The 18026-nt window shown below is 47.1% G+C and overlaps 7 protein-coding genes across 7 annotated transcripts; 4 read left to right on the top strand and 3 right to left on the bottom strand.

Moving 5' to 3' along the window:
• Positions 1 to 58: 58 nt before the first annotated feature.
• Positions 59 to 2012, bottom strand: GGS22DRAFT_162782 (DNA repair protein). The gene is made up of 3 exons (XM_047961264.1): positions 1800 to 2012; positions 510 to 1725; positions 59 to 420 (listed from the first exon to the last, which is right to left on the bottom strand). Exons 1-2 carry the CDS (start codon positions 1890 to 1892, stop codon positions 592 to 594), a joined length of 1227 nt encoding a protein of 408 aa, XP_047818936.1. The 5' UTR covers positions 1893 to 2012; the 3' UTR covers positions 59 to 420; positions 510 to 591.
• A 289-nt stretch (positions 2013 to 2301) lies between these two features.
• Positions 2302 to 3400, bottom strand: GGS22DRAFT_162779 (inorganic phosphate transport PHO88). Its single transcript, XM_047961263.1, has 3 exons — positions 3176 to 3400; positions 2947 to 3107; positions 2302 to 2878 (listed from the first exon to the last, which is right to left on the bottom strand). The coding sequence occupies exons 1-3, from the start codon at positions 3196 to 3198 to the stop codon at positions 2484 to 2486; spliced, it is 579 nt and encodes a 192-aa protein (XP_047818935.1). The 5' UTR covers positions 3199 to 3400; the 3' UTR covers positions 2302 to 2483.
• Positions 3401 to 4294: 894 nt separating this feature from the next.
• On the top strand, positions 4295 to 4966 carry GGS22DRAFT_188388 (uncharacterized protein; the record flags this gene model as incomplete). The annotated part of the gene is made up of 1 exon (XM_047964723.1): positions 4295 to 4966. One exon carries the CDS (start codon positions 4295 to 4297, stop codon positions 4964 to 4966), a length of 672 nt encoding a protein of 223 aa, XP_047818934.1.
• Positions 4967 to 5099: 133 nt separating this feature from the next.
• On the bottom strand, positions 5100 to 6763 carry GGS22DRAFT_162777 (uncharacterized protein). Its single transcript, XM_047961262.1, has one exon. The coding sequence runs from the start codon at positions 6648 to 6650 to the stop codon at positions 5277 to 5279; it is 1374 nt and encodes a 457-aa protein (XP_047818933.1). The 5' UTR covers positions 6651 to 6763; the 3' UTR covers positions 5100 to 5276.
• A 2784-nt stretch (positions 6764 to 9547) lies between these two features.
• GGS22DRAFT_179708 (cytochrome P450) lies at positions 9548 to 13270 on the top strand (the record flags this gene model as incomplete). Its single annotated transcript, XM_047963704.1, has 8 exons — positions 9548 to 9662; positions 9738 to 9892; positions 9950 to 9989; positions 10041 to 10681; positions 10824 to 11078; positions 11138 to 12262; positions 12329 to 12522; positions 12592 to 13270. 8 exons carry the CDS (start codon positions 9548 to 9550, stop codon positions 13268 to 13270), a joined length of 3204 nt encoding a protein of 1067 aa, XP_047818932.1.
• A 157-nt stretch (positions 13271 to 13427) lies between these two features.
• GGS22DRAFT_162765 (uncharacterized protein) lies at positions 13428 to 14954 on the top strand. The gene is made up of 2 exons (XM_047961261.1): positions 13428 to 14747; positions 14810 to 14954. Exon 1 carries the CDS (start codon positions 13954 to 13956, stop codon positions 14605 to 14607), a length of 654 nt encoding a protein of 217 aa, XP_047818931.1. The 5' UTR covers positions 13428 to 13953; the 3' UTR covers positions 14608 to 14747; positions 14810 to 14954.
• A 1394-nt stretch (positions 14955 to 16348) lies between these two features.
• GGS22DRAFT_179707 (uncharacterized protein) lies at positions 16349 to 17616 on the top strand (the record flags this gene model as incomplete). Its single annotated transcript, XM_047963703.1, has 2 exons — positions 16349 to 17123; positions 17177 to 17616. The coding sequence occupies 2 exons, from the start codon at positions 16349 to 16351 to the stop codon at positions 17614 to 17616; spliced, it is 1215 nt and encodes a 404-aa protein (XP_047818930.1).
• Positions 17617 to 18026: the final 410 nt, after the last annotated feature.

The raw sequence follows: 18026 nt of genomic DNA, 5'->3' as shown, positions 1-18026 counted from the left end.
TTGACAGTTGATATACTATAGCAGTATAGCACCTGTGTGACAATTTTTGACCTACGAGTACCCGACAGTGTGCCATTCCGAACATAGTAGTATGTTCGAGTCAAGTAGGTAATGTCTTATTTCTGAGAACTTATCTTGGTTTCTCGATTCTATAACAAAAGTTCCACACCTTCTGTTATAGGTAAGTACCCAGTAATGTCGGTGTTTCGCTCTTCCATACATGATTATGTAAATGAACTATTGTGGAGATCTGCTTATGAAGATGTACAAGATTCGCTGTTTCGGTAGCTGCGGTAATCCTGCCTGCGCTGGGTGAGGCAAAGCATTTCTAGGTGGGGGTTACTATTTCTATGCAACCGCTGGACGCCGTCAACGGGGACCTTTCATTTGGACACCGATAAATTTCTGTTCCAGGGAGTACTGTAACACGTCAAGAATAAGCGGCCTCTTGATCCGGGGGGGAGTATGGTAATGCTAGTGAAGACGAAGCAATTGAGTAGTAAACGTACCAGGGGACTCCTTTAACATAAATCCACGGATATTGACGTATTTGCTTCGATTTCATAGTTGGGTATCATCTTACTATCCTCTCTAGAACTCCATCTCCTCCACCTCCATGCCACAAGTTGTACACGTCTTCACCGTCGCGCCGTCTTCATTCTCGACGATCCTTCCCCATTCATGAACATGTTTGCCGCCGTTTAACACCGCGTCGCCGAACTGAGCTCTCTTACCCGACGATGCCGACCCTCCGAGTTTACCTTTCTCTCTTTTATAAGCGTCCGTTCTCGTCCGTTTCTTCAAATCCAGTAGCTTCTCCTTGAATTTGGCTTCCTTCCGCTTCTTCTTTTCGGTCTCGCGGCGCTCAAACTCAGCGTCTAGTGCCTCGGCAGACCCCCACTTCTGGTCGCTAAAGGCATATTCTTCGACTTGAAATCGTAAAAATAGCCACATATCATGCCAATGTGACTTATGGGGATTAGGTCTCGAGAGATGCGGTAGCAGATCCTCATCTTTCAGCTCCGGATCTGTGAGAAGGTAGTCCTCCCTACACTCCGTCTTAGTTAAAAGACTATATTTTTCCGGGTGTTTCTCCTTGCAAGCCGAACAGATGCAGCACGAGAATACTTCCTCCCATACGAAGTCGATCTCGAAGCTTCCGCACTCCCGGCACTTCTTCCGATCCTTCTTATCTTGCAGCACACTCAACCCCGGCTCGAAGGGTCCCGCCTTTTGCCGTTGCAGCTTTCTTAGCAGCTGGAGCCTCTCCCATTCCTGCACCGTCATTCCCTTAGGCCTCTCCCCAGGTCCCTCGGCCGGCGCTCCATTCTTTCCCTTTGCCACCGAGCCGGACATAGCCTTATTCCAGGGATCATCCTCGGTGCTTAAGAATCCACCCTTTGTATCTGTCATCTTCCCGAGGTCGTAGTCGACGAATTTGGTAAACTTCCTCGCTGGTCTGATAGATCCTTCGTCTTTACCCTCTTTCCCCTTATTGGACCCCTCGGCACCATCCTTGACCGGCGAGGCGCCATTAGTGCGGCCGTCGCGACTGGTAGATGGTCCTGATATTGAATCGTAGGTGCGCTTTCGCGTATTCGGAATGTGAATGTCATCGGTGGCGATAAAGCCGGATGGTGTGCGCGAGGTAGATGGTGCGCCGGATGCACGGGCGGCGGACTCATGTTGTTCGCGCAATGCCTTGGCTCGTAGGCGATTTTCTTCCTGTGATTTCAAATTAATTAGAGCATGGTCTCGAAATAGCGATATACACAGGATTTCGTTGGGGTTTGACTCACAATGCGCCGTGTGACTTCGGGGGTGGGAGGGGAGGCTATCGGGTTGGCAGTTCGAGTTCGAGCCCGTGATGGCGGCGTTGATGGACGTTCCATCTCGATGCGAAATTTGATGAAAGACGAGAATATGTGTAAGCAGAAAAAGAAGTCGTAGGTATTTAAACGTGCATATTATTTAGGAAATGACGACGTTGCGATTGCTGTTGCCGTCTAAAATGATACAGGGGTTAAATTTAGTGGTGTAAGATGGTGACGTCGGAGGTTTTAGAAGGGAAACTAGCACCGACGTTTGCGCTGCTACGGCTGAGGCCTGCCTAAATGGTACAAAGATACAAGCATTCCTACAAATTCGGAAAAAATGGATTCGCACTAACAATAAGTTGTATTCGAGACTCGAGTTTAAATGACCGGGACTCGCTTCCTGTCATAGGATGCGGAGTTAGTACCTAATATCATATTAGACAAATTGGAAAAAAAAAAAACACAATCTAGCACCGAGACAAAATCATATGTATGCATGAATTATGATCATCTATTCGTGTCAGACGATACGTCTGTGTGTAAGTAACCGGGGAGAGACATTAATGACGCCCGAAATCCGAAGCCTACAACACCAATACAATGTCCGAGGTCACCGCCTCCCTGTCTCAAAATATTATAGGTAGACAAGACGTTAAGACATCCAATCTACTCGTCCTTGACTCCACCGCGACCGGCACGCTCGGCAGCCTCGACAGCCTTCTTATCACTCTGTGCAGGGCCGCTCTGAAGACCACCCATAAGTCCGGCAGCCTGCTTGAAGGGGCGCTTGAGATCTCCGCTAGCGGGCTGGCCGAAGACGTGAATCTTGACTAGGTTGGATTCGAGGGCACTCTTAAGAGGTATAATAGACTGGATGACTAGCGGGTTGGTGTACTTCATGTATACGTGCATGAAACCCATCATCGCGATACCCATAAGCTGCGATCGGAAAGAGTTCTTGATCTGCTGCGAGTCGTACGCGTGCACAGTGGTCGTCACAAGCTTGCCCTCTTCCGAGGATCCCATCGGCGCCGGCTCGACATACTTGAGAGTCGTGAGATCTGTAGAGTATTGAGTCAGCAACATGGTCGGGCATGTCTATAATTTCGTGGGTAAAAAGAGGTCATACCCTTCTTCTTGTTGATCTGGAGCTGAGTGTAGAAGTAGATGCTAGCAATGATCACGTTGCTAGCGATGTACAGCGCGCGAACGATGTTGAGAACATTAGGGTCTTCGAATGGGATTCGTTTCGACACCTGCATCATTCCAAGAATGATGATGATGTTGGTTCTGTTGCAATTCCATTAGTATATTGCAGGCGCAACGCACACGTGTAAAGGAAATTTGACAACACGTACACTTGAGGACTGAGTCCGGCCATTTTGAATACGTTTGAAAGAAGACGAGTAGAGATCAAATAGAATGACAAGGAAGAGAGAACTGCTCTGTAGGCAGAGTAGGGTGCGCAGCCTTTTTATCGGAAAGACGAATGTGTTAAATTAGAGAAGGTGATAGAAAAAAAAAGACGATGAATTGTGACTTGGAATTGGAATCTGTCGCAATGCGGCGATAATGGATTTGGCAAGTTCAAGCCACTAAAAAACGAAAAAGTTCTTCCGTACCTGCGTTACTTCAGCTATCCTTATCGAGCCTTATCAAGTTCTGGCCACGTTCCATTGCCAGGTGCTCAAACATTCAGGTGCTATGGTCACTCAGTGGATCCACCCCATGGATAATAATTATGTAATCAATTTCATGTTATGTAATCCAAATACAGCGCCATAAAAGGAGTGACCCCTTTTTCAACCATCTACATTTACGGAATACAAATGACCTGATAAGTGTAAATAACATTAAACACCCCCAGAAAAGAATTAATTAGTATTCTAGCCACTTATGAGCCATGTGAAAGTATATTTTAGTACCGAAGATCCCCAAGAGCTCGCCTTCCATAAGCTAGTGGTTCGCTGTAATGTTGATAATGAGTACATCTTGAATATTAACTCAAATATCTTTGAAGCAGGATATGAGAAAATACAAATCACAGTTCCTACAATATACCTAGTAGGTAAGCGGGTTCTTCGTAAATCCAACTAGTATTCATTATCATTAAGTTCCACAGCCAGGATAAAGTCACGGATACGTCTTTGGCCAAATATCCTTTTTTTCATGTATATCGGCCTCAATATTAAGAGCCTTTTTATCGTAGATTCACCTGCCACATCGTGATAACCTTCCTAAGAATATTTTTACAGCAAAGAAGTCCAAAAGATCTTTATTCAAACGTCTTTCTGCCTGAGACCTTACCATTTACAAAGGTATCCAGCCTGAATATCTGTAGCAATGTCGGGATATCGTCTATCAATGTAAGTAGATATCTATCCAAGATTAGTACAAATATGTGTCTCATCAGAAGTTGTTTAGAATCTTGCCAACCCAAGACCAATGGGAAACATAAGAGAACACGAAAATCCATCATGCCTATCGATTTTCCTCAAGACCCGAACGCTACTCCCGAAGGAGGTTGTCAACGATTCACTCCTTATCTCCCCCCTCCAAATCTCACACCACGGATCGTACATGAACCCCACGTCTGCCCTTGCGACCAGTGCGTCTGGATGAGACTGGCCAGACGTATGGATACCACACCTCCCCTGGACCTCTCGACTGAAAGAGATATAGCCGAACACACGCATAACCAGTGTGCTGACGCCAGAGTCCAACATACCCCAGTAACTGTATCGCCATTCCCTCGCCAAGATATGGCCTACCCGGAAGTCTACGTTTACCCCAGTACATCTCACCACATCACCTTCCCGGTAGTCAACTACACATCCAAACAGCGAGCGCAAGGCACCTCTCCCTGGCCATCTTGCTATATAGCGATATCGCCTCAGTGTGCGAAACCGGTCGACTTCCAAGCGGCGCTGTCTCCCCCCGGCTCTGGCTGCATCACGGTCGCGCGGCTGGTAAAAACTAAAAAGACTGCGTCGCTTAGCACGTTCAAGGATGCGGAGGAGCTTCGCAACAATTCAATCCAACTAGAAGTCTGGGACGACCATGTGACGGAAGTCTCGACAGGAGGGTATCATTCAACGGACACTGGAGAAGGGAATAAAGGAAAGAAGAAGGGTAAAGGTAGGGATTAGCGAAGGAGTTGTCAGTACCTATCTGAGGGGCTACTAAACTTGGTCAACTTATTCCTACTAAGTACCTAGGTAGCAGTCCGGACAGAAAGATATGTCTCGAGAATTCGTCCCATTTCTATTCTTTATAAGTTATGCGGGAAAAGGTACCTTATCTACCTAGTAGCTTAGTATCAAAAAGACTGAAATAATTACCCATATAATATTACCTAGGTAACTACGGGCATAATTATCCCACATCCATCACTTGTCCCTCTGCATCATAGGTACCTATCTTCATAGGCAATCCTGCACTATGTTGCTTGTACCATACCTAAACAGGAGTAGATATCGTATCTACCGGTCCGTATTTTATGAAGGACGTAAGTGACGATTCTTCATCACAACACACCTGCTGATACACTCCCCGCCAAACATTCGGCTTTTGACCAGCTGGTATAGTCTGTCTCTTACAAAACGCATTCTCATCCTGAGCACGGCCCTCCAGTACTGGTATGCGCAAGCCGGCCCAGACCCCAAACTTGTAAGTGAGGGTGGTTTTCGTGTGGCATGTCGTACCAGCGCAGTTCCGATCTCTCCACTGCTCCCACGACTTTTCCAAGTCGTAAGTGCGGAGGTCTTTTACGCCCTTCAACGTTTCTCTTCTCATGGCGAATAGCCTGCCTGGCTGTGAGTTGAGCAAAAACGTGCCCCAGTGCCATACGAGGCCTTCTATAACTTGAGACCAGGCAATCATAGACGCTCCCTTAGTTGGAAAGCCAGATTGTGGTGATGGCGGGTTCTTCAGGATGAGCTCCATCCCTTTCAAGCCCTTCGTAATATCCTTGTATCGACATGATAGCTTTACGACACTTGTGTAAAGTAAGGGAAGTGTCTTATTTGCGTCTCGACCATTCCACAATTGGTTTTTGGCTGACTTGAGCGGTAGATACTTCATAAATTCATATTCAATACTCATGGCTTCTTGCACATTACTTTTCAGCGTATCCAGGTGCTTTCCCATTTTCTTGACGGCGTTTGATTTGGCCCAGATATTACGATATGTCTGGATAAGCTCTACCGCGGTAGTTCTCGCAAACTCCTCCGCATCTTCCCAATGTTCAAGTTCAAGGCCCGTCGTATTCTCCGTAGACATATTGGCAATATGACCAAAGAACTTAACGTCCACTTCCCTATCGGCGTACCAATGCCATAAGACTCTGTTGGATAAGATATCACGATACAGCTCTTCGCGAACGTCGGAATATTCCGTAAACGCAGTCCTCGCTATGTCGAGGTGTGTATTGCGCTTTGTTAATTGACGCTCAGTCGATGGTATGCGTAAATGGTCAAACGCCCCAGGGTATACTTCATAACTTAGGGGTACGGCCTCCAATAATGTGGTTATGAGTTGGGTAGTGGCATCTGCATCAGTAAACCATAGCGCCGCCTCAATCTTGTCGTCGAAGATACCTTCAGAACCCGTCCATAAATCACCCATGGATTCGCTAATATTCAGTGTGCTTCCTTGTGTCGGTCTGGTCCGCGGTAGCTCAATATAGTCCGAAGATAGGTGTTCATTGAAGTGCCCATTAAAGACAGCCGCTATGGTTAGACCTCCGATGAGACCTATAACAAGACTTATGATTGTCTTTACAATCACCCATGTGCTGCCATTGTTCCTTCGGCGGCGCTGTGCGGGGTCCATTGCCGATCTCCAGGGCTGCTATCTTGCAACACTCTCCGCCTGTGATCTAGTTATGATAGACGTGATATTCAAGTAAGAAAGTATGTACCCAGGTACCTTTCTTTAATTATCTCGTGTATTTTGGGTTGCTTAATCAGCTACCCAAGTATATGTTTAAATGAATACCTAGGTAGGTAAGTAGTTAGGAAAATGTAGGAGAGTTCTTATTTCCTTACGTAGCATACGTTGACAGCTGACTTTTGACCCTGTATTGTTCATTGGACGTTCATCCAATATAGCTGTTGCTTGCGGTAATATTGAGGCAGGCTGTTCTTTGTCACCTCAATATTGTAGATAATGGCCATTATCTTATTCGCGATCACACTTCACAATACCTACCTAGATCACTACCGAATGCAGTCGATATATGATCTCGTAGACAAAGACATATATATGAAAATATTATAGTTGCCTACCAATAAAATCCAGCAAGATCAAAAGGGACTTACAGAGTCGCCCGACACGATGACTCGCTGTATAGTAACATGTTCGGAGCTGCCTGTACCCTACAAGGTCACATAATTCTTTACACGTACATAGTACCTAGTAAAAAGAAAACGGGATACGGTATCTGCATCGATGGTAAATTATAAGTTTCGCGTTGGATATCCAAATCTTGAAAATGGATTTATTCACCTGTAAAATAAATGTTAGGTAGATGACGGACTCTGAGAAACGGTTGGGCGAATCTGAGCCATTAAGAAGCTTAAGTCTTCACGTATACTCCGCTGGAGAATCGGCAAATTAGACATGTCCGGTAAGGCGTAACGGCTCGTGTATCTTGGATTGTCGGATCGGTAGGTATGTGTGAATATGACGACAACAACCATTGACGTAGGTAGGATGAGGCGTAGGCGGCGGTACGCGCGGGTTGGCGATATCGTGTCATTGAGTCGACGCCATATGCCCAATTGAACGCGTATCTCCTATAAACACGGACCACCATTTATAATTGATCGTACGTGTAGAGCATATGGATCGAGGATGGATCAAGGTATGGTTGTTGCAGATCAAGTCGTTGGTAGTAGGGTTGAAGAAATATGAACGGGTTAAGAATTACTCCGTGTCACTAACCCGGCCGACATAACAGAATAGGACGGAGGTGCGGCGCGCCGACCTACATCATAGAGCGAGAAATTGACGATATGCCAAGATTTTGTACTATCCCTCTTTGGTAATAGCTGAAACTCAAGATTTAAGTTTACTTGGGACCGGCCCCAATTATTCAATTTTGGCCCCGTCGCATTTAAGTACTGCTTAAAGGTTAGCTCGCGGAAGACTACCAGAAACATACAAGACATTGCATAGGCAATGCGTAAGTTAACATATGTTTAAAATGCAAAGAATTGTTGAGAGAATATTTGTTCTTTTAGTGTTTTGAAAGAGAATGTTGAATTAGAAAAGTGGAACATTCAAAGCTGAACCTCGGTCGACGGCAATGCCATATTGGGGAGGTACTTGAAGGTATACCTGGTTCTTATCATACCTCATTGGGCTTATTAGGCGTAATTCTCAGCCCTAACAATCGAAACTGGAGAGTCGACTGGAAATAGAAACCGGTACTGTTCTGTCTGACATCTTTGCGTAAACACCCACATTGAAAATATATGATCGACTAGAACTGTTCTAGTTAGCTAAGAAATTCGATATCACTTGCAGAATTCACCATTGCTTTGGCATCATCCGAAATAGAAAGCGCACATGAGGAAATCTGCGTAATGACGCCAGCTACTCGTTATTAGTGCGTACTAGATACGTACTATGTAGTACAGAAAGGCTAACCCGAAGACTTAGTGCCGGATAGAAAATACGATAAGCAACTTAGCAAGTAGTAGGTACGAATATCTAGTACCTAATCCACTCTCATAAAACCTGGAATCCTTCAACTTTTGGCCAAACGACCGAGACTCATTACTCATCTCCGTGCATTGCCTAAACGATATGCCTCGGCCTGCAGAGCTTTTCACCATCGTTCTATTATGTGTGCTGCCACGTTTTATCATGTAGCCAAGCAATTCCTAGACTATCGAGGATCAAGTATCAAGCCACCAAGCCATCAAGCCATCAGGCACCTACAGTACATACCTACCTACAGTACTTATGCATGGAGATCAAAACCGGACTAATGTGATGTAACTTACGATCCGACACCCGGCGGCACCGTCCATCCTAGCGTAAACGGGTCTTTAGATCTCAAGGGTCTTCAACGGCAATGTCCCTGTCAAGAAGCTAGGATTGGTAGGATTGATAGGTTGATAAAAGATGAACGAGGCGAATAGGCCTATGAAGTCAAAGACTAGAAGATGGATGTCAATGCCAGTTCGATGTCCAAAGTGGATCGACAACTACCTAGGACCACCGAGCCGAGGTCCGCGCCAGCATGAGGTTTGCTAAGAAAACTTATCAAGTCGCTCATGCCGGAATGTGCTCAGTGGCTTGATGCATCGAGTAATGATATTATTTCCTTGTTTGCTTTTTTATCATCAGAGGACAAAATTACCTGCATTAAATACGACATTTCATTGATCGGTCAGACAATACGTACATTGGCGTCTGCATTTGCATCTGCATCAATTACCCCGATTCTTCTGTACTACTTCCTATTCCCTGTTGAAAGCCTTGTGTCGGCCGAGCACCTACCGGTCCGTCCTCTCAAAATACCGATCGTGCGGAATTCGGACTTGTGTACCACTCCCCGGGGGCTGAGCCTTACGCCTTCGGGTGCTCATATTCATTCATATATAACCTCTTTCCCACAATCGTCTCTTGAGTTCTAGCTCAGAGACAATACTCCATAAGATATGCAAATAGAGTGGCCTTCAATTCTAAGCCTCTCGAGTATCAGTTCAGACGAAACGATGTCCAACACAACACCTATTCCAGAACCACCAGGGCTCCCATTCCTCGGTCACGTCGCCGAACTTGACAGAGAACTTCCTTTACGTTCATTCGTCGGGCTTGCCGATAAGTATGGTAAGTTACATAGAACGAGGAAAAAAAAAGAAAAGCGTCACTATTCGGACCCGTCGCTAAAAATACCTCTCACAGGCGAGATATACCGACTACGTCTTCCAGGACGATCTGTAGTATTCACATCAAGCCACCGTCTTATTGATGAAGTTTGTGATGAGAAAAGGTTCAAGAAGATCCCGAAAGGTGCTCTTTACGAAATTCGAAATGGTGTTCATGATGGTTTATTCACCGTGAGTTAACTGGCTTAGCTCCTTTCGACGCAATAAGTGTTCTAATCAATCTTGTAGGCCAAAGTAGAAGAGCCAAATTGGGGCATCGCCCATCGAGGTTTGTTGATCGGGATCTAAGTTTGTTGCTATGGTTGCTTATACTTAACAGTTCTCATGCCCGCGTTTGGCCCCATGTCGATTCGGGGCATGTTTGATGAAATGCATGAGATTGCAACCCAATTAACTATGAAATGGGCTCGATATGGCCCTAGTCACCCAATCGAAGTTACGGACGACTTCACTCGGCTTGCGCTTGATACCCTCGCTCTTTGCTCGATGGGCTATCGTTTCAACAGCTACTATACATCAGAGATGCATCCTTTCCTCGCAGCCATGGGTGACTTCCTCACCGAGTCAGGCAACAGGCCGAATAGAACGATGCCCTCTTGGTTCTATCGAAATGAAGACACCAAATATTGGAAAGACATAGAAACCCTACGGAGGACGTCGGATGAAGTTCTTCAAGAGCGTAAAAAGAACCCCTCCGAACGAAAAGATTTGCTTAGTGCCATGCTCAAGGGCGTGGATCCGAAGACTGGAGAGCATATGACCGACGAGAGTATCACCGACAACCTCATTACGTTTCTCATCGCAGGGCATGAGACAACGTCTGGATTACTTTCCTTCGCTTTCTACGAACTTCTCAGGCACCCCGAGGCCTATCGCAAGGCTCAGGAGGAGGTCGACACGGTCATTGGAAAAGGACCCATCACAGTGGAGCATATGTCAAAGCTCCCCTATATTGCAGGCGTAAGTTGACATATTTTATTATCATTTGATTATACATACATGCATATCCATCTCACCACTACCTACTGCGTGTTTCGTCATGAAGACGCATTTGATCATGCACGTCCCCAGAATTTAATAGAAACAGCTAACACGCATTCAGATAATGCGTGAGACCCTTAGATTAGATGCACCGATTCCGCAGATCGGAGTTACGTCTAAGGAGGACACTCTTCTTGCGGGCAAGTATCCAGTATACAAGGACGAGCTCGTGTCTTTGCTCCTTAAGAAGGCACATTTAGACCCGGCTGTCTATGGTGATGATGCACAAGAGTTCAAGCCGGAGCGTATGCTGGATGAACCATTTAATAAGCTCCCAAAGAACGCATGGAAACCCTTTGGCAATGGACTCCGAGCGGTACGTATATCTCTGGACTATTTAGCCATGCTTCTATTTGCTAATCTGGTGTTTAATAGTGTATCGGTCGTCCATTTGCTTGGCAGGAAGCGACATTGGCTATAGCCATGCTTTTACAGAGCTTCAATTTCGTGGCGGATGATCCGTCGTATAGCTTAGCTCTGAAGCAGACGCTGACCATCAAGCCTAAAGGCTTCCGTATGAGAGCAACCATCCGTGACGGACTGACACCCAGCCAACTCGAACATCGTCTAGCTGGCAAGGAGTCACTAGCAGACTCCATCAGCTCGCTCTCGGTCAAAGATTCTGTTAAATCTACCGGTGAGGGCGGTGGGAAGCCCATCACAATATTGTACGGAAGCAACAGTGGTACTTGCGAGTCTTTCGCGCAAAGAGTAGCTAGCGACGCGTCGCGCTACGGATTCACTGTTTCTAAGATCGATATCTTAGATACTGCGAATGGAAACCTCCCAAAGGGACAACCGGTGATCATAGTCACTGCATCTTACGAGGGGCAACCTCCAGACAACGCCGCCCATTTCGTCTCATGGGTTGAGAGTATCAAGGACAAGAAGGCACTCGAGGGTGTACACTACACCGTTTTTGGTGTTGGTCACCACGACTGGGCCCAGACTTTTCACAGGATACCCAAGTTAGTCGACCGCAAGCTTGAAGAAGCCGGTGCCACCCGAGTCGCGGATATGGGACTTACCGATGTTGGAAATGGCGATGCATTCACCGATTTCGAAACATGGGAGGATGAAGTTCTCTGGCCGGCGTTTAAGAAACAATACGGAACCTCTGATGACACATCCGATCTATCGCAAGCGGTCGGCCTTAAGGTGTCAATCACGAGCCCGCGCACATCTACCTTGAGACAGGACGTCCACGAAGGCCTGGTGGTTGAGAGTCGGACGTTGACAGCCGAAGGAGAACCTACTAAAAAGCATATCGAAATTGTGCTCCCTAGCGACGAGACATACCGAGCTGGAGACTATCTCGCTGTGCTGCCCATTAACCCCAAGCAGACAGTCGAGCGAGCCATGCGCAGATTTCATCTTCCATGGGATGCGCATATTACCATCGGCAGCGATGGGATGACTTCCCTCCCGACGAACACGTCGCTACCTGCTCATAGTATATTCGGTGCTTACGTCGAACTATCCCAACCTGCGACCAAGAGAGTAAGTCGATAGCCACACTCCTATTCCCTAGATATCAGCAGATAAACTAACAACAATTACCCGTAGAACATTGGCGTTCTTGTCGAAGCTGCGAAGGATGAGAGTGAGAAGGAAACTCTTAAGAAACTCGCAAGCGACTCCTACGAAGATATCTCAACCAAACGCACCTCGGTGCTAGACCTCCTAGAGAAGTACGAGTCGGTCGACCTACCTCTCGGCGCATTCCTCGCAATGCTTCCACCGATGCGTGTACGACAATAGTACGTGACCCCCTCCTCTTCTCCCCCCAACCATAAAATATTAAACACCATACTAACCCAACCTCACAGCTCCATCTCCTCCTCTCCCCTGTGGAACCCATCCCACGTAACCCTCACCTTCTCCGTTCTCGACTCGCCCTCCAAATCCGGACAGGGCCGCTACGTCGGCGTCGCATCCTCATACCTCGCCTCCCTCGCCGCAGGTGACAAACTACACATCTCAGTGCGCCCCTCGCACGCAGCCTTCCACCTGCCCCAAGACGTCGAAAACACGCCCGTGATCTGCGTTGGCGCCGGCACCGGCCTCGCCCCCTTCCGCGGCTTCATCCAGGAACGCTCCGCCATGGTCGCTGCCGGTCGCAAGCTTGCCCCCGCTATGCTGTTCATCGGCTGCCGTGCGCCCGGCAAAGATGATTTATACGCGGATGAATTAGAAGCGTGGGAGAAGAGCGGTGCTGTCACCGTTCGTCGCGCGTATAGCCGTGCTCCGGGCGAGAGTGGTGGCAGCAAATACGTGCAGGACGCCTTGAAGGCGTCTGGGGAGGAGGTCACGAAGTTGTGGAAGGATGGGGCGAAGCTTTTCATTTGTGGCTCTAGGGCTGTTGGGGAGGGCGTCCGCGATGCGATTATGGAGTTGATGCAGAGTGATGTTAAGGGTAGACTTGGGAAGGAGGTTGATGGGGAAGATGCGGCGAAGTGGTGGGAGGGGCTGCGGAATACTCGGTACGCTACTGATGTTTTTGATTGAGGGGTGGGTTAGTTGTTTGGAGGTTTGTTATGGATTTGTGATGGTAAATTGCTTATAGATGGGATTGTATATACTAGGTAACTATGGATTTGTTTATAGATGATGATATCTAAATTGATGATACCAATTTTTCTAGTTATACGAGAACGTTTCCATACCTCTATGATGTGCAATGTAATAACTGCCTTACTTCACTTACGATATAGCTGGAATAGCCAATCACATCAACCTCGTGATAGTTCTAGAACACCTGCCCCTTTGGACCAGTCCGGCGGGACATTCTTGGCATCGAGTTTACCCACCGCGCTGGTATCTTCTATCTGGGCAGGCAGCGATAATACAGTGTACATATAATCCCAATCGAGAAGTTGCTTTCGCGAGAATCCACGGTGACGCAACCTCAATCGGCATCGATCGATCGAGCCTGATCGAATGTTAAATATTAGGTAGAAGTAGGTAGAGGTAGAAGCCAATCTTGATTTAGGTCTTGTGCAGGTCCGAACTTACAAACTTACGCTTACGCAAACGTCTACTTGAGACCGATAGGAGTCACCTGCTGTGGTAAAGTTGAACCTGAACCTGAACCTGCGGTAATACTTGAAGTAGAAAAATCTAGAAACAGCAGCAGCGAAATTTCAGTATCGACAAACTCGCCCTTAAAATTAATTCACTTAACAGCATTGATGGGAATCAGACAATTTATCCGACGACGAAGTATCCTGTCGATACTTCTACTCACCATCACGTTCGCGGTATCGTGGTACACGGTCAATCCCAGCACATCGACCCTAGTCGCCGACACCAACAACAACAACCACAACAGCAAAAACAAGAAGATGGCAGACTCGGCCGACGACGTCATCTCGAAGCTAAAGGTGTCAGTGCGCCAAGTCAGCGGCGAGCCGGCGAAACTGGCGATTTCCGTCACCAACGCACACTCTGGCGCGGTAACGATCTTGTCGTGGAACTCTCCGCTGGACCCGCTGGCCCTGCAGCTGGGTGTCGTGTCCTTCGCGGTACCCGCCGGTAGCGAAGACGACAGCAGCAGCCCCATCCAGATCCCGACGATCCAGATTAGGCGCAGGATGCCCCCCGGGCCGGAATCGCTCGTTACGATCGGGGCGGGTCAGACGAGCGAGCAGGAGGTCGAGGTCAAGGGGCCGCTGCTGGAGACGCTACGTGGCAGAAGAGTGGCCGCCCGCTGCAGCGGAGAGTGGACTAGTGTCTGGCTGTCAGAGGCCGACGCCATTACTAAGGTTTCCTTGGACAATGCTGGCGCCAGTGAGGATGCGCTCCGAGGAAGTTTCCAGAGCGAGGTTGTTGAGATTGTGCTGTGAAGGGGAAACTTGGTCTTGTGATCATCCGTTGCTTTTTCGTTACTGTTTACCTGAAATTCTTAAAATCCTAAAATCCCTATTGACTTGGCTTGGTGGTGAAGTTGTGTATTTCGTAAATGGCAGATGATGGACGGGACCTGGTTAGTCTAAATGCTCTAGATGCCTCGGTCGCGGTTTATATACCTAATAAACATCGGGCTAGAATACGTGTTATTCGGAATGAATTACCTGGTTGAATAAATACCCAAAGGATAGTGTAAAATATTTCTTGTTTAGAGGTTCGATGTTGGTTACGTGTAAGTGGAAGTGGAAGTGGGAGTAGTTGGGTATTAAAGCGTTGAATTGAGCCTGACGTAGTTCCAAGGTTGTTTCATTTACACGGTCTTTCATTAGCCTGAAAACGACTAAAATGCACTAAAAGAGACTGTCGATTTAGTCATTGGGGGGCAGTATCTAGCGTATCTAGACGCTCTGGTCATTCTAATTTGAACTGGACAATTGGACAAATCGGATATTCGACTTTTTGAAATCATTTCCAAGGTTGCAAATGAAAAGAATTGTGCGATACCAAGCAATCTATTTGATAAAAAACCCTTTCAGGGCATTAATTTAATACTGAACCAATTTAGGTACAGATTAATGTAGGAACACAAACTACTAGGTACCCGTATGTAACATATAAAGTAAATGAATGCCACGGTTGGAATGTGAAAGATGTGACGACACCCTAATTCGTCCTGTATCTCGAATCTTAGGTAGGACCGAACCTTGAGGATGCCCTTAAGAGACCCCACCAACCCACACTGTCCGCCATGAAATAAGGGTGGTGCGGGGTACTAATCCCCTAATCCCACTATCGATCCATCCTGTATTCTGTAATCCCACTGCTACTGCCCACTGTGCCCACTACTGCGGGCGAGTATGGGCAGTTTCGGCCCTGTAGGTACCTGACCTAATTTCAGCCTCATCTCACTCTAACTTCTGATATGACGAAATAGATCCATTTATTATACATCTATGTACAGATTATAAGACAGATGCATACGATAGGTACAACGATATGAACAATCTGAACACCGAATGCTGCCGTACCACTGCCTAAACACATGTGCAGTTTCCCTGAGGTATTTCCTGTACTACGGTACTACAGTACATCCATACCGGTACAGTACCTGTTGACTTAGCACATACCCGACTTAACCCATCCATTCTTCCTTCCTCACCATTTTCAACCTCGGACCATCTTAACTTCTTAACTTCCACTCGACTTGAACATTTTTCAACTTAATTGTTTAACCCTTTACTTCTATTTCCTGCTTCTTACTTCCGACTCTCTACATATCTTTCACTTATAACATTCCATCCCATCTTTCACCTACAGAACTTAGACACTAATCCGTCTCCCGCCTTCGGCAACCGTTTTCTATACGACACTACTGGCGGCTTTGGCTTCTATCCCTTTAACTAAACTATGGGCCTTTGATACGGCTGCATGTCATTCTTCTTCTCGTCGTTCATTGGTCTGGATTTGAACCATCTGGAATCTGCTACTTGAAGTTAGGCACCTCTTCTACTGGGTATAATTCAGTCGGGCTTCCTCATATCCGGGAATTAAGCCAGGACCACCAACGAACGCCACTTTCCGTCGACGCTCGCTCGCCGTAATTTACATTCTCGAGAATTTTCTCTCACACCAGTCGAGCTTTTCAAATTCGCCCTCAACTACTCAGACTTGTCAACTATGTCGTCTTCTGCCATTCACATCGGCGTTCCGCCGAGCCTCCAGCGGTTCACCTGCTTCTCCAGTTTTCCTTTCGATATCCGGCACCAAATATGGGAGGAAATTATCTACACACCCGGGATTCATTTCCTTAAGTTCGAACATAACGACGACACTATAATGGACGACTCAGACTCCGCAACCGACGATGGTGATAGTATTATGGATCGTCTACCAGTATCCGAGGCCGAGCCTGGACGAGATGCCAAGCGGGCCAAGTTCAGCAGCACCCTTAAACCCGTTTTCCCCTTTCCGGCTGCCGACAAGTCCTATTATCTCACCATGAACAAAACTTTCACACAACTATCCCTGGCTTGCAACGAGGCCAAGGATCTGGTCGACAACCTGATCTCACGTTCGGGAAACTTAACGCTGGATAATGGCCGCTTGGTACTCTTGGAGAGGTCCTCTGATATTGTCTGTTTTGACTATCCAGGTGCTTCGTGGTCTCGGTCGTTGGGTTACTGGGCGGACCATCTGGATCTTGATCAGCTTGCCAAGATTCGCCGCGTGGCCGTTCGTTATAGCAGTAAATGGGATGAAGAGTGTCGTGTCTGTCGTACTTGTGGTATTATCCACAACTTTCATCGAAACCATGATAACACCCGCCCACGACATGCCTACGAGTTTGCAGCTCTGTTCAAAAATCTCGAGACATTCTACTTCATGGATTGTCTAGCTGTCCGCAAGCAACGTGATAAATCCATGCCTACCTCGTGTGTCTATGCAAAGCAAGGTATGTGAACTGTAAAGTCTTGATGTCAACTGGTCAAAGTTAACATGAGTAAGCATTTGGAAATAAGGGAGAGCACTTTGCCAGCGGCGAAGGTGGACGTACATATTACGAGGTTGACCCCCAGTGTTGCAAGATCAATACTCACGTATTCCGCACTCTCGATTGGGTGCGAGACAACTATGTCACACACTGCCAGAAACGCCACAGAGGCCGGGCAGACCCGGAGAAGGTCAAGTTCAAAGTTTTGACATGCGAGTGGGATGCTGAAGAGTTGGTCCCTCCTAAGCGACAAGAAACTAAGTCGACCCGTGTCAGTAACAAGGGACACAGAACTCGGATTACCAGTGTCACCGAAGACCTGAAGAAGCTGAAGCTCAATGATACCCAAAACCGGGACACTAGAATGTACGAGGGACTCCCTGTGGTATTTGGCGATGGCGGCAAATCCAAATTCGAGTTCACTATCGAGGTCCCTCATTCATTGAGCACTTAGCGTGGATACCTCATGCCACCAACCGGTTACTATTCTCCATTACACAACAACTTCGGATGCCTAAATATCGCGAAGGAGACGTAGTGAACACCGAGAATATTCCTTCTATTCTGTTCCTCTAATTATAGGTGTTGATACCCCCAAACTGCTACAGGCGTTATCGGTCGTGAGGAGTTCGCGAGGAAGGATGGCATTCCTGGAGCATAGCCTACGAGTAATGAAAAGAAAATTCGTGGAGACTCGGTTTATACATCAAACCCCAAGTTCTCTTAAGGCGAACTCCGGTTTACGTATTACCTAGGTAGTTTTATAAGCTTGTCGCTGTCGAATTACGGTAGTCTTTCGGCAAGGGAGGCGTCGAGATCAAATCTACAAAATTGCCGCCATCGTCGAGTTTAGTTCCTCGTGAG

Source organism: Annulohypoxylon maeteangense (assembly GCF_022496945.1).
Source record: "Annulohypoxylon maeteangense strain CBS 123835 unplaced genomic scaffold GGS22scaffold_8, whole genome shotgun sequence".
NCBI classification, from domain to species: domain Eukaryota; kingdom Fungi; phylum Ascomycota; class Sordariomycetes; order Xylariales; family Hypoxylaceae; genus Annulohypoxylon; species Annulohypoxylon maeteangense.
The sequence above is the reverse complement of the archived record's forward strand: the minus strand, read 5'-3'. Positions and strand labels throughout refer to the sequence as shown.

What these genes read in the sequence shown, in the direction of transcription:
- GGS22DRAFT_162765 (XM_047961261.1), top strand. Translation starts at nt 13,954, where the DNA reads ATGGGAATCAGACAATTTATCCGACGACGAAGTATCCTGTCGATACTT.
- GGS22DRAFT_162777 (XM_047961262.1), bottom strand. Translation starts at nt 6,650, where the DNA reads ATGGACCCCGCACAGCGCCGCCGAAGGAACAATGGCAGCACATGGGTG.
- GGS22DRAFT_162782 (XM_047961264.1), bottom strand. Translation starts at nt 1,892, where the DNA reads ATGGAACGTCCATCAACGCCGCCATCACGGGCTCGAACTCGAACTGCC. An exon ending in CCGAAGTCACACGGCGCATT is followed by an intron (nt 1,726 to 1,799) that starts GTGAGTCAAACC and finishes TTGAAATCACAG; the next exon opens with GAAGAAAATCGCCTACGAGC.
- GGS22DRAFT_162779 (XM_047961263.1), bottom strand. Translation starts at nt 3,198, where the DNA reads ATGGCCGGACTCAGTCCTCAAGT. An exon ending in GCCGGACTCAGTCCTCAAGT is followed by an intron (nt 3,108 to 3,175) that starts GTACGTGTTGTC and finishes GAATTGCAACAG; the next exon opens with AACCAACATCATCATCATTC. An exon ending in CCAGATCAACAAGAAGAAGG is followed by an intron (nt 2,879 to 2,946) that starts GTATGACCTCTT and finishes AATACTCTACAG; the next exon opens with ATCTCACGACTCTCAAGTAT.